Genomic DNA, 14,474 nt, shown 5'->3' on the forward strand with positions numbered 1-14,474 from the left:
CCCATACATTCGCTTTAAACCTATCTATACCTATACCTATACCCCTATATGTTGGAAGGAAGCGTGTTCACGAAGAAAAGTAATATTCAGATACTTTTTTGTACAGTAATTGACTGATGAAGTCCTTTTTTTTTTTTTTATACGTATGGACCAGGGATCTAGACTGAATACACGTAATAAGAGACTGAGGTATGCACAAGTATGATAACCTATAATTTTCAGTAGCCTATTCTGCTCTATTTGAACGTAAACATAAAATGACTGGCGCCACCCTACGGACAGTTTGTGCACAACACCATTCTCACAGAGTGGGATTTGTACCTCAGTGTCCAACATTGCAGGCATGTCAACATCTCAGGAGAATATAAAGCCTGTGCAGGGAGGACGGGTTGGAAACAGCTGTACTAGGTACTGTGTTTTTGTTTTTTATTTGTATCTCAGGTAACAGGTGAAATCTCCTCAAGCTGTGGATTGGCCATTTTGAACAATAAATTAAAGCATCTTCTTCAGTGGTGGAAAGCAACAAAGTAAAAAGTACAAGTAAAAATTACAAATTATAGGTACTTTTACATTACTTAAGTAAATTTCATGATGAATACTTTTTATTGTACTTTCCACTCCACTGCATTTTTAAATTGGGCTAAAAGTATTTTATTTTCACAGTGACCTCTCTACGATGAACTGGTTTAGTCCCAATTTAAGACTTGGTTTAGTTAGTTTTTTTTAACCTGAGTTAGTTGTTCAATCGTTTAGACCTGGTTTGATTCAAATTAATAAAAAAAAAGACTTGTATTTTTTACTTATAAAGTACATTTTACAATGCATACTTTTATACTTTTAGTAAAGTAAAAGTATCTGATGTAATTTTTACTTGACACCTTCACTGAGCACCTTTTCTCCAGTTTTACAGAAATCTAAAAACTTCTCGTCTGGAGCTACAGGCCGGTGTAACGCCTAATTTGAAAGCTAAGAGATACAAATTTCATGTAAGCTTCTTCCTCATTTTTGTTTTGTTTTTGTTGCTTTTTTTCACATTTCCATTGCTTTTGTGATGCGTTTTTGTCACATATTCATTGCTTTTTTTTTGTAGTGTTAAGACTATATTTATTTGTTTTGTTTGAAGCCAAAAAAACAATGAAAACACAATCAAAAAGGACGACAGTGTGACAGTCATAATGAGAAAGAAGCAGCTTCATTCGATTTGTAGGTCTTAGCTTTCAAATGAGGCGTTACTCTGGCCAGGAGGCTGTAAGCCCCAGTCGAGAAGCTTTTAGATTTGGGTAAAGCCGAACTAGAGAAAATGCACTGGGTTAAGAGGTTGTTAATTTTTGGTCCTGTGTCTGCACTTTTACTTCGGGGTATTGAGTACTTCTTCCACCACTGATCTTCTGTTTACGCAATTCCATTTTAAGGAGATTCAAGATTCAAAGATTTTATTGGTCCGTTCATTTCACAATGAATCGAAGTAGTTCATTTTCCCGTCCTTGTTGTGGAGCAGGGGGTGGGGAGGAAGGAGAGGGAGCTTAGGGAGGGCAGGGAAGGGAGGGAGTTCAGCTTCCTGATAGCCTGGTGTATGAAACTGGATTACTAAACTAAATAACAGCAGTTAAATTGGCTTACTGATTTATCGTACATTGTGATTCAATTTGAGAGCTTGACTTTAAGCTCAAATACTGCATTGCACAAGTGAAGAAGGGGTGTCTGGACAGCAAACAAAACTGGGAACTGGTGAAGGACAAGGTCTAAATCTGTGCCAGTAAATCATGATTAGGAAGAGCGTTCCTATAGGTCTTTATGCAAATCTCTATCCCTTGTTAAAAACATATCATTCCTAAACACAGGACAAAAGTAAAGCAGGGGCTCTTCAAACATTGTGTCATTACAGCTGAAATAGTTATGCCAACATATCAAATTTATTTACAAATTATAGGTCAATGCAATTTACCCATGTAAAAACATTGATTTGAATCCCATTGCAGCATTTCCCAACAACAATGTGCATACAATACTTTAGCATGAATAAAATGAGTTAAACAAAGTCGTAATCTCCCATAATGATCTCCAGTGTCAACATTTAAAACTGCTAAAACACACTTTATTTAGACTGAAAATTGGTTTGCTTATTTTTACCTCAATAAAAACTGGAACGTTCAAGTCAACACATAGAACATCTGATCCAAGTGGACAAATAATGATCAGATATGCACTGACCCGAGAGACCTTGACCAAATGTTAGATACAGCACACTTTAACTGTGATGACATTTTTACCAAGAGAAAAGTAACAATGCTGGGTCTTAAGTAGACATTAAAACCATTCTAATACTCTAAAAACAAAGAATAAGGTTGTGTTACAAGATCCAAGGTGCATTTAATATCGATGTGCTATATTGGAAAATAGTGCGTCCCCCAAAGCTTTACCTTGTGTGTTATAATAGCAACTTTTCATAAAGGTAGAGTAGCTTCTGTGCACACTTAAGTGCTTACCACAAAGAGAAACTCATGTGTAAAACAAGGCATTTCATGATGTCTAGCAGAACTATTTTTCCTTTTAGATGAAAGGTGTGATGTTTTTCAGGCGGGGAAAATAAAACAGGAATATCTAGTTCATGTCATTGTAAAATCTCTAGTAGTAAGGCCCAATATTTTCATAGCATGCATAACTTGGCCAATCGGGGAAAATACCATGGGAGCAAGTGGGGCTCCCGTAACGATCAAAGTGAATCCCAAAGCCTGAAGAGTCTTTGTGGTGGTGGCCGCCCTCATCTCTTCTTTTCTTTGAAGACCATTGGATGCAATAGTTCTTGCCCTCATTGCTGTCCCAATACTCGCATCCTGCAACTTCATAGTTGATGGCAAATTCTATGTGCTCATGTAGCCTCAAATTTTCAGGGAGAGATACCTCGAAAGAGAAAGTGTCACTGTAGGAAGTTGGATATGTGTCTTTGATGTACTTGCATTCAATATCTGTATGACTTTTCCACGAGTCAAAAGTCACCCTCATTTTGACAGACTTTTCAAAGGACACATTTTTGACTTTAATTGTTCCAGCCAGAACCTTTTCTTTCAGCACACAATGCTCCAGACAAACATAGTTGTTCTCCAGGCATTGGCGAAAGCGTAGATAATCAGAGGAAGGCTGAGGAAAGTCCAGCACCAACTTGTCCTCTTCTGTAGCTTGTGAGATGGCAGCGTTCAACATCTCCTGCACACTTACAGGAATGTCAATCTGATCATTGAACTCAGAAAACACTTTCACCATGGTTAAGGAAAGTCCTTTATGATCTGCAAAGGTCACCTGCTTCTTGTTTTTTCGTATGGTTTCAGTGACTGCATTCTCAGTGGAGTTGATCTGATCAATGCAGTGAGAGTGTTCGAACCTCAGGGCCTGAGTTGGCTGGTATTTTTTGTTGGAGGTTGTTCTGTAGTCAAACTCTTCTTGGGACAGGTACAGCGGTAATGCCATATCAATAGGCATTGTCAACTTTGGGGGAAACATGCACAGCACACTAGAAGAGAAAAAACATGTTTTAACACGCGGAAACACAATGCATGGCAAATTGCCTTCGATCGATCTGAAAATCCCCATAGATATACTAATCCACTGCCCCGTCTGCAAAGTGTTGAAATTTGCCAAATAAAAGCAAGTTGCACTGAGCTAGGTTAGGCATGAGGTACCTTTAAATTTGTTTGATGTTTGCAGGAAGATTACCTTGATCGGTTCCGGTTGTCTCACAAGTGGTAGTTTCGTCTTTTGATGAATGAAAAGAACGCAGGCTAGCTTGTCATCATTTTAGTTAAAAGGTGCAGGTAACTCCTCTTTGTTCATGAATCCTTGGCCTGCAGACGCGCACTGCTACCGATAACGAGCGACTCCGGTCTTTGCAGCCACTTGTACTGGGAGTTTTTGGTAGCTTCAAGTCCCACACTGGGTTCACGTGAACACTCGCTTGCAGCCAATCAGAGCGCAGTCTGATAGAGCGATCACGCAGGTCCCAGCCAGCAGGGGGGCATCGAGCCAAAGACGATTGGGAATCAATAGGTTGCGTTCACGTGACATCACAATGTTCTAAATAGCCCGTGGTGTAAAACTGAGGTGGTGGGCAACTGAAAATTCCATGGCGGTAACTATGGTAACTCTGGTAACTGGCGAGACGATTTTTTTTGTCTTAGTGTTTGGTTAATATCTCAGTCATTACTGGAAGAATCCACATGAATCAAAAAGTGTCTCAAAGTTCATTGTCTCCTCTGTCAGCACATATGAACAAACGTCTAATTATTTTCTCTCAAAAGCGTCCAAAACATGAGCGTGATGCTGGCCAAGAGGAAGGACTCTAAAACATAAAAATGTCAGGTTTGTGAATCCAATCACTGTCAAATACTGGGAAATCATTTGTTAATTTTGGTTTTGGAGGTTTCTTGCAAAAACTGTATTTCTCCCATAGAGTTGTATTGGCACTGCCCTTCACCTGACATTATGACATCATCACATTCTAAGTCATGAACGGCCACTATTATTACAGCAGCCAACTTTCAGAAGTGTTTAAAATATAATATAGGGCTAGTTAGAGTTCATTATCGTGATGTCACGTTGCTAAGCACCATAGAATTTGCAGCAGGCCTATTTCTAATAAACTAATAATGGAGAGTGTGTGTTAGATACTCGGCTGCTAATGGAGTTGTTATTGTGAAGTTGGTCAGAGAGATGGGACAGTGAACACCGACTGCACCCATTTCTGCCTAAAACCAGAGTTCAGAGCTCTCAAAGACTTTGTGCAGCGGTAATAAGATCTGAGTAGCCTGGAAGGTTTGGACAATCTGTGCTGCCAACAGCGGTCAGGCTGTGGTACAGACTCGAAAGGCTGATCTTTATGAATCATGTTTTTATTGATAACATTTTGTTGTATGTTCTTGCTGATAATCAGTCTTTGACTGCAGGCATGAATCATTTAAATAAACTTAAAACATTTTATGCTGTTTAATGTTTGTAAAATGTTTGCGAGTAAACATGGCAGATTTCCATGGTAACAGTGAATTTATAAGATTACATCCCAAACTTTGCTTCAGCATCTGCTTTGCTTCGAAGTGTTAATTATATATTGCGAGTGTTTGCAGCCTGCAATTTTGTTCTTTCAGTTCATCACTATAAAATGACCATAAAATGTGAATCTTTTGTAGGGTTAAAATCTTAGCCTGGCCCCACATAAGTCTACTCTGGTTGGTCAGACTATCGGTCAGACACGTATGAAATACCTAGTTCTTTCTTCAAAATTGCTCCTTTTAAACAAAGGGTCAGGTTTGTTTCTTGGGGAGCAGAGGTGCACACAAAGGCTAATGTTTTTATTACATTATGACACAGCTCAGCTTATGTTTTTCTGCATTTGTTTTGTTACCAATTCATCATTGTGCTGCACCTTGTTTAAAGCTTAAGTCAGTCTTTGTGGCGTTTTAGAATTTGGGGTTTAAGCTGTAGCCTATAATATATAGCCTAAAGAAGTCCAAGAGGACCAGGTCAATCACACATTTGCTGATAAGATCTGCCCCTGGGACGAGCACAACCTTTAAACAAACTGCCAGCGTTAAATGTTACATCAAGCCTTAGTAAAACATTAATAACAAAATCAATCTCTCGTGCACTTTTTGCCACGTTTTTAAGGGTACATTTTTGTTTGAACATTTTAAAATAGCTTGAGGCAGTCATAGGCTGTTCATTAACATGCACTGTCCCGACCAAATAAACCAACCAATAAAATTAAGAATGGACTTATTATGGCCTGCTTCTTCACAGGCAGGGGCGGACTGGCCATATGTCCATTCTGGAAGAGCACAGAAGGGCCACTGGCTCTAGGGCCACCGGTCCTGCCTTAACCGAGCTTTACCCAAATCTAAAAGCAAAAAAGAAAAGCATCAAAATAGCGAGAAAAAGAGGATGAAACAAAGCAAAAATGTGCCGGAAAAGCAACAAAAAAGTGACAAAAAATGTAATGAAAAGGCAACAAAAACATGAGAAAAACACGGACAAAAAAAAACCTGATACAAAAAAAAAAGAAAAAAAAAAACCAAACAAAAATATGACAAAAATGTGGCGACGTGACAAAAAGTTACCATCACTTTTGTAGGTCTTAGCTTTCAAATGAGGCATTGCATTGTTGCTCTCCAGTCAAGAAGCTTTTAGATTTGGGTAAAGCCCGGTATAAAAAAATATGAATCTAAAAGGAATGTATGGTGTACCACAAGGTTCAATTTTGGGACCATTATTATTTATATTAATGACCACCTTTCCAGTTCTTTTTGCTGATGATACCAAGCAAAAAAAAAAAAAGCCGAACTGGGGACAATGTACTCGGTTAAGGCGGGTGGTAAGAGGTTGAAATATGGATTTGTGGAAGTGCACAATTACGCAAATTTGGGCCAGGCTTGTCATTGTACCTCTATGTGTTTGTCTTAACCTGTGCAACATCCTTTTAATATTTTCATTCATGTTTCTAATGTTCTAAAATGTATTTATTTACTCTATGAGTCAAATTGCAAGCATGAACAAGCTTCAGTGAGCCCGCGCTGAAGCCATGGGCCCCACGCCCTCAGTCCAGTCCTAATTTTCCAGCCTATGTGCGGTGCAGAGGGTGCAGAGGCTGTAAATCTATGGTGCGGGGAGAGAAAGTAAATAATCGTTTCTGCGCATGCGCAGATTCACTCGTGACGTTCTGGAAAACCAGGATGTGCCCGTTGCTGTTAGCGACCGTAAAATTATTATCCATGTCAGCGACGCAGTGGAAACAGAATTTATGTTAAAGACCAGCGATATCCCTTTTCCTTATGTGAGAATTTTACTCATCGGACTTTTGTCCCACAGCGACTAACAGGTAACCAATAGCTTTGAAATCTTACTGCCTCTCAAGAGAGTACCTAATGTCAGCTTAGAGCTAACTATTAGCTTCTGTCATTTTTCATGAAGCTGACGCAACGTAGATAAATACATCCTACTAGTGCCACTAACTGTGTTTCTGACTATTCCAAGTCATGTGAAGTCGTCTTTTGTGTTTCAAATGGGGCGTATTTTCTGCTGTTTACTGATGCAGCAGCTTTTTACAGCAGTGTCTGGCATTTCAGAACAGAGTAGCCAAAACAAAACAACAAAATGAGTTGCATGTTGAAGGTTCTGTCTATTTTGGGCATAAAGGCCTGTACAGTAGTTGAGTCGAGTCGTCACAAATTCACGAACCACAGTTTCAAAAATGATGCCCAGACAGGATTGCATTGCAAGTGGTCGTAAGTGAAAGAAACTGGACCTGAAAATACCAAATTTAAAATCAGGATCCATTTTCACTCCCAAATTAGACACGAGTGGCTTCTCAAATCGAGAGCCCAAGTCAACAGGAGGCACTGTACCGTCACACCGCCTTTGCTCTGCCCGATCTAAAAGCGAAGCAGGAAGTGCCCGGTCGGAGGGGCTGATGGCGTAGACTGGTTGCCTCACTTCCGTCAGTCTACCCAAGGGCAGCTGTGGTTACAACAGTAGCTTACCACCACTGAGTATGGAGTGAATGAATAAAGATCACAGTTGAGCTTTGAGAAACTTGGTATCACGGGATTACAAACAATGAAAGGGGTCCCTATGTTAAATTAAATGTTTCTAAACATGTTTATAACCATAACTTAAATTTAAAACAATAAAATATTTTATAACTCGGCATTGAAAACCATTTGACTTCTGTTATAATACCGTCAATATGCTGTGACACATGACACACACACACACACAAATATTTTCCAGACACTTTACCCTCAGAAAAACAGAAAGAAAGCTGTTCTTGCCTATTTATGGATATATTGTAACTTTTCCTTTCTCTTCCAGATCACTTTAAAAAAGCCATAAAGATGAGTGGAGCAGCATTGGGCATTGAAATTGTGGTGGTGTTTTTTCTGGCGTTGTTCCTCCTTCACCGATATGGAGACTTCCGTAAGCAGCAGCGCATGGTGTTATTTGGGACACTTCTTGCCTGGTACCTGTGTTTCCTAATCGTCTTCATTTTGCCTTTGGATGTTAGCACGGTTAGTGTAAAACAGAGCAAAGTCAAAACAAAATAGTTCTTGGCGTAGGCTGTCATTTAATTTGCTTGTCATTTTTTACAGACTATCTACAAACAGTGCATAATAGATCATGAGCAGATTGCCTCAGTTCCAGCGGCTCAGTCTCCATCTACTAATACAACAGCAAACGCCTCTGTCACTCCAGCTAAGAGGTGCATGTTCTGTAATTTATGCTCAAAGGTTTACTTCGATATGTATTTCTGTATTTTCTGCATTTTCATTACTTGGCATTTATCCCTATCACTCAAGTACAATGGACCTACTTTGTTGCACACTGTAACTGTATTGTTTTTGTGACATACTAAAGTAGTTTAAAGGGGCTAGATGCAAGTTAGCTATTTTATACTCCCTACTGCCACCTCAGGTCATACGTGTAACGGCACCTTCTATATTAAGCTCGTGCATGACAGCACTTCAGACCAATTAACACCTTTCGGAGTGACAGTGCGGGATTTTAGAGACAGTTGTGGTGAATATGTCTGAGCTCATTCTACACCTTTGGACATTGTTGAAACATGTAGGGGGAGGAAAATACATAATTTTAACATTTTTAAACTCCGTATAGTCCCTTTAAATATCATATCTAACCATGTGTATGCGATATTTCTAGGAGCACTTATTGCCATGGGCTTTTATTAAGACAAATTCTGTACCATGTCTTTGTTATAGTGCACCAAAGTCATGCTACAAGCCATGGAGTTACATTCCTGATGGGATTATGCCTGTGTTCTGGAGGGTGGTGTACTGGACATCACAGTGTCTGACGTGGTCAGTATATGTAACCTGAAGAAATACTTGTCTGTGCTAGTTTGGAATAATAGTATTATGGGATATGTGTTATTTCATTCATTTATGATAATTTTTCATGCCTCTAAGTTCTAACACTCTTTTCATGTGCCTGTACGCCTAGGCTGCTCCTGCCTTTCATGCAGTCATACGCCCGCTCTGGAGGTTTTTCCATCACAGGAAAAATTAAAACTGCTCTTATAGAAAATGCTATCTATTATGGTACATATTTGCTCATATTTGGATCTCTGCTGATATATGTGGCTGTTCACCCTCAGTGGCATCTCTCCTGGTAAATATAGTAATAACTACATTAGTGAGATTTAATTGAGAAGCCGCTCAAAACATCTACTTTTCTGTTTCCTTAGGTATGAGCTCCAGACCATTGGTATCACTGCAGCAAACACATGGGGCTTGTTTCTTCTGGTGTTGTTGCTTGGGTATGGATTAGTTGAGATCCCCCGATCCTACTGGAATGGATCCAGACACGGACACATGCTCATTAAAACATATTTTAAAGCATCTAAACTGATGACTGAAAAGGCTGATTCAGAAGAAAACCTTGAAGATGTTATGGAGGTGCGAGTTTGTGGCTGTTCTAAGTGGTTGCATTGTTAATTGTGAACCTAAACCTTTCAATGCCACCTTCATTTCAGGAGGTGCGAAAAGTGAGTGAATCTATCAAGTACAACCATCCCCTGAGAAAATGTGTGGACACAATACTCAGAAAAGTAAGAACCCTTAATCTTACAAAGCTGTGTATGTGAACTGTTATAATTGCTGTGATTTCTGACACAGTGCCCTGTTGATTATCAAGAGAAAATGGGGAGAAACATGGATGACTATGAGGACTTTGATGACAAACAAAACACATATCCCAGTGAGAAGAGTTTGGTAAAACTCCATAAACAGGTAAAAGACTCTTTCCTCTTTATTTACTCAGCTTTGTATTGTTATTGTTATATTGTATTGCCGTGTAGTTATTATTTGTTTATCCAGGTGATTTATGCAGTGCAACGACACAACAGGACACGTGTTCAGTGGCAGATCCTACTGCAGCAAGCCATTCATTTAGAAGACGTTGCCAAGAATGAAACGAGTTCAGCCCACCAGTTTGTCCACAGTTTTCCATCTACGGAGCCGACCGGGTGGTTTAGCCGATACATTTACACGTCAACTGTTGGTATGTTTATTCAGTAGGACTCCAAACTCTGTTATCAACAATGACAATGTTATAACAATTGGTTTGTGCATTTGGTTTTTCAGAGTGGTACTGGGAGTGTTTTCTGAAGCGCTGGTTCTATCGGTTGCTGTCTGTCATTCTGACTATGTTCAGTGTGGCTGTGGTTTGGTCCGAATGCACTTTCTTCAGCACCCGTCCTGTCCTCTCACTGTTTGCTGTGTTCATCCAGCTCGCTGAAAGAGATTACAATTACCTTTACATTGAGGTATTATGAGCATTTATAACATATTTACTATATTGTTTATTATATTTTTATCAACAATAGGGTTCACGTTCTAGTTGAATGTGATAATGTGATCATGTCAGGTGGAAGGCAGGTGGCAATACAACTCTATGGGAGAGAGGCAATTTTTGAAAGAAAGCCTGTCACATTCACCTTTTGGCTGAAAGTCCTTTCAAGTGACTAATATCTGTCCTATCAAGTTTTGATGCCACTTTTGGACACCTTTTTAAGAGAAAATAATCCAACCGTAGTCATTTGTGCAGACAGAGAAGATGCTAAACTTTGTGCCGGTTTTTGTTTATTATGGATAGGCCCAGCAATTACAGAGATTAACTATAAACCAAGCCAAAAACATCGACATTTTCACAGTTACCAATAGTTACCATGATAGGATTCTTAGCTGCCCAACACTTTGATTTTAAACTATAGATTGTCTACAATGTTGTGATGTCATTTTCTTCTTTTTTGAGAGAGCAAAATGACTTAAAATGTTTCTGTCCACTAGATGGCGTGTTTCCTCACCATTTTCTTCCTCTGCATCTGCGTTTACTCCACTGTGTTCCGTATTCGAGTTTTTAATTATTACTACCTGGCCCCCCATCATCAGACTGATGCTTACAGCCTTCAGTTCAGTGGAATGTAAGTGTCACAATATAAAAACTGTGTCATAAAAATACTACATTTGATATTCGACTTTGCTATTGCAGGTTGTTCTGTCGTTTAACCCCTCCTCTGTGTCTCAACTTCCTTGGATTAATTCACATGGATTCTGCAATCTCTCATCAGCAGAAAGAACAGACTGCATACACCTCTGTAAGCCACCCCATTATTTTCAAATACTACACATTTAGGCAAATCTGATAACTAGGCCTGTCACAATAATAACCATTAAATAAAAGCTTTAGGGGCTCAATCTTTATATTAAAAATATATATATGTATAAAAAAGCTCTATTTATAGACCGCTTTAAATCTACCCATCCTTGCATATGAAAGCACATGATCACTCTCGTACTCGGGGTGGTATTACAGCAATGTCCGCTCCGCCCCATGAGGACCAAAGAGAAGCGCTTTCCTCGCCATTGACGTCGACACAGGGTGCCCAGAGGACAGAGACACCACACCTCCATCCAGGCAACCACACAGCCACAGCAAATGGGCCTCTTCAGAGGCCCATTTGCCTCTGAAGATCTCCCAGTGTTTCTCCCAGAGGAAACACTAGGAGATCGTAAAATAATAACAATATTAGCAAATAAGAAATATAAAAAATATTAATAAAATACATAATTCAATAATAATTGAATAGGAAGCTAAAATCCAATATAATAAGCTCATTATAATTATAAAATAGATATAAAATAACTTAAGAAATAAATAGGACTAGAATAAATATATCAGCTAAAAGCTGAACTTAAAAGGTGGGTCATGAGCCTGCTCTTCAAAACATGAACGTTCTCTGCGGCCCCGAGCTCCTCCGGCAGGCCGTTCCAGAGGTGAGGGCCAAAGAACTGGAAAGCCGCCTTTCCAGGAGACCCCTGCCAGAGGGGTTTATTTTACCGTGTGAACCTTTTACCTTAGGTTCATAAGGGAAAAGCAGCCAAGCCCATTCAAATTTAAAAACCATTAAAAGAACCTTAAATTCGATCCTGAAACTCACACGTGCCAATGCAATGATTTTGAAACCGGTATAATGTGGTCCCGCCCCCTGGTCTTCACCACTTTATGTGCACTTGTGGGGAACTTTTTTAGAACCAAGATTATCTAACTGCAGTATGTCAGCATTTTAACTTAGGGGTTTGATATCTGTCTGTGCGAGTGCTAAATTTGTAGAGCAGTTGTTACAGCAACACCTTTGGACTGTGCAAGATAAGGCTGTATATGACACATTGATTATAGATTCTGACATGCTATTGCAGCTCATATGTTAAATTTTAAGACATGGTTAAGTAAGAACAAACCTTTATTATGACTTGCAAACTAAGAGTGACTGCTTTTTGTTTTTACAGATTATGGGATCCATGCGTGTTCTGTCTTTTATCGCTAATGGCTTCTATATCTACTATCCCATGTTGATTTTGATCCTCTGCATAGCCACATACTTCAGGTAAAGCACAGTCGAAACCTCGTCATCTGTTACATAAGTAAAGTAAAGTAAAGCATAACGAATATTTTGTATCTCTCTTTCAGTCTGGGAACTCGCTGTCTAAACCTTCTGGGCTTCCAGCAGTTCATGGGTGATTGTGAAATGACGTCTGACTTGATTGACGAGGGTAAAGAGCTAATTAGGAGAGGTAAGATCCAACAGTTCTCATGCTTAAGAAGACTAACACGCTTATCCTGTCTGACTGTGCCTGTTATTTTTAACACAGAGAAAAGAAAAAGGCAAAGAATTGAGGATGGGGAGAACAGGCGAAGAGTAAGTTGAAGCGTAGCGTAATAACACAATTTTTACGATGCAAGTTTAGTTTTCTTTTTCTTGTGGATAAAATAAATCCTAGTTCAGATCAATTTACTCCTTTACAAAAACAAGTGGTCATGTTTGCAGTTTTTTGGGCAGATTACAAGGCTTGGTACAATAAACATGAAAGCAAAGGGATAAACATTACAAAAGAACAAAATGAACTTGACCCAACTTGCATTATGTCTTTAAAGGAATGGAAGGAGCGCTATGGAAACCCTAGAGAGGAGTATACTGCCAGGAACCGAGGTAGCCATGAAATGAAGGAAACCAACTATTCGGACACTGTGAACCCAAGCACAAACAGGCGTAAGTCAGCATTATGAGAACAGACTGTTCTTGGTCATGATCATAGACTGAACAAGAAGTACTAACAATGCTTTGCCAACAGAAGCCAAGTATTCTCGAAGTGGGAATCGGCCAGACAAAGACTGTGTAGAGCTGCTTCAGGATGCAGAGCCTTTAGATTTTAATGCAGATTCTTTAACAGATGATCCTCTTGATCCTGACTCTGGAAGGTAATGGTTTATTATACTCTGTGCTTTAACAGCTATGCACATGTTTAATGTATTTAAAAGTGTATTTTATTTTTATAGGCACACAGTTGGAAGGTACCTGTCCATGTCTTCATCTCGTAACCGTATATTTGATGATGTGTGAGCAGAAGAGAGTCAATGACTGTACACACATCTGCCTTGCTGGAGAGACTGGAAGAGACACCAAATAACGAGTGTGAATGAATTGCAGTGTCCCACCTCATGTTACATAATTTGTGTAGATGTTCAGAGAAAGAAACAAGGAGCTCACTTACAACACTTGACCAATTTCCAATCAAGATTGTTATGAATTACAGTAATAGATTGGAAAAACTGATTAATCTCTTAAAATATGCATGATTATGGGGTCTAAGAGCATCTGTACAAGCTTTCATAGCTTCAATGCAACCTTGCAATCTTTTAAAGTGCATGCAAGTATTTGCTATTAACCCTAACTCATGCCCACATGAGAGCAACAGAGAATGAAGTATTATTTATTGTTAAAGTATTGTTGAGAACCAACAGAAAAGAAAAGAATATCAGGTGTGACCAGATGTGCACACTGTGCACAAGCTTCAGATTTAAATGAATCAAGTTATTGAAGTTATTCTGTAATTTTGTACTTTTGTCGCTTTAAGAATGAAAAACCCGAAATGTGCCATTAAAACAGACAGTACATAGTAGAGTAGATCACAATCACATACACACTGTACTTTGACTCAAATACATTTTCAGTGGTCTCAAACTAAAATCTGTTACCTACTTTTTCTTGTCTGTATATAGCAGAGTTGATGTAGAATATACTTTTTGTATGTGACTTAAATTATTAGGGTGTACATACAATATACTTTTTGTATGTGACTTAAATTATTGGGTCAGTTTCTTGTTTCTTGTACTCGATGACTGTATGAAACACTGTATCACCCTCCAACACACCTTTGACTTGCACTATACACTGTCAACCCAGATATGTGTAGGATAGTTTGGTAATTTTAGTAGATGAAGTGTTTGAAATGTTGGAATATTATGAATATTTATTGTTTTATAATATCAATTATTATGTTTTATGAAACCACTGTACTCTTGTGTTTGAAGTCAGCGGCTGTCAGCAGTGCATCCTTTAATAAAGGTTCAATGGG

At 39.0% G+C, this 14,474-nt stretch overlaps 2 protein-coding genes across 2 annotated transcripts; one reads left to right on the forward strand and one right to left on the reverse strand.

Annotated features, from left to right (window-relative positions):
• Positions 1-2,609: 2,609 nt before the first annotated feature.
• ppp1r3b (protein phosphatase 1, regulatory subunit 3B) lies at positions 2,610-3,839 on the reverse strand. The gene is made up of 2 exons (XM_079552342.1): positions 3,712-3,839; positions 2,610-3,508 (listed from the first exon to the last, which is right to left on the reverse strand). The coding sequence occupies exon 2, from the start codon at positions 3,496-3,498 to the stop codon at positions 2,626-2,628; it is 873 nt and encodes a 290-aa protein (XP_079408468.1). The 5' UTR covers positions 3,499-3,508; positions 3,712-3,839; the 3' UTR covers positions 2,610-2,625.
• A 4,038-nt stretch (positions 3,840-7,877) lies between these two features.
• Positions 7,878-14,470, forward strand: lmbrd2b (LMBR1 domain containing 2b; the record flags this gene model as incomplete). Its single annotated transcript, XM_079552127.1, has 17 exons — positions 7,878-8,051; positions 8,133-8,242; positions 8,760-8,858; positions 9,001-9,168; positions 9,245-9,455; positions 9,533-9,607; positions 9,675-9,788; positions 9,876-10,059; positions 10,143-10,324; positions 10,848-10,981; positions 11,050-11,155; positions 12,348-12,445; positions 12,529-12,632; positions 12,711-12,757; positions 12,994-13,108; positions 13,191-13,317; positions 13,396-14,470. The coding sequence occupies 17 exons, from the start codon at positions 7,878-7,880 to the stop codon at positions 13,457-13,459; spliced, it is 2,112 nt and encodes a 703-aa protein (XP_079408253.1). The 3' UTR covers positions 13,460-14,470.
• Between the last annotated feature and the right edge of the window lie 4 nt (positions 14,471-14,474).

The sequence above is a fragment of the Gobius niger genome (genome assembly GCF_951799975.1).
Source record: "Gobius niger genome assembly, chromosome: 2".
NCBI lineage: Eukaryota > Metazoa > Chordata > Actinopteri > Gobiiformes > Gobiidae > Gobius > Gobius niger.

What these genes read in the sequence shown, in the direction of transcription:
- ppp1r3b (XM_079552342.1), bottom strand. Translation starts at nt 3,498, where the DNA reads ATGTTTCCCCCAAAGTTGACAATGCCTATTGATATGGCATTACCGCTG.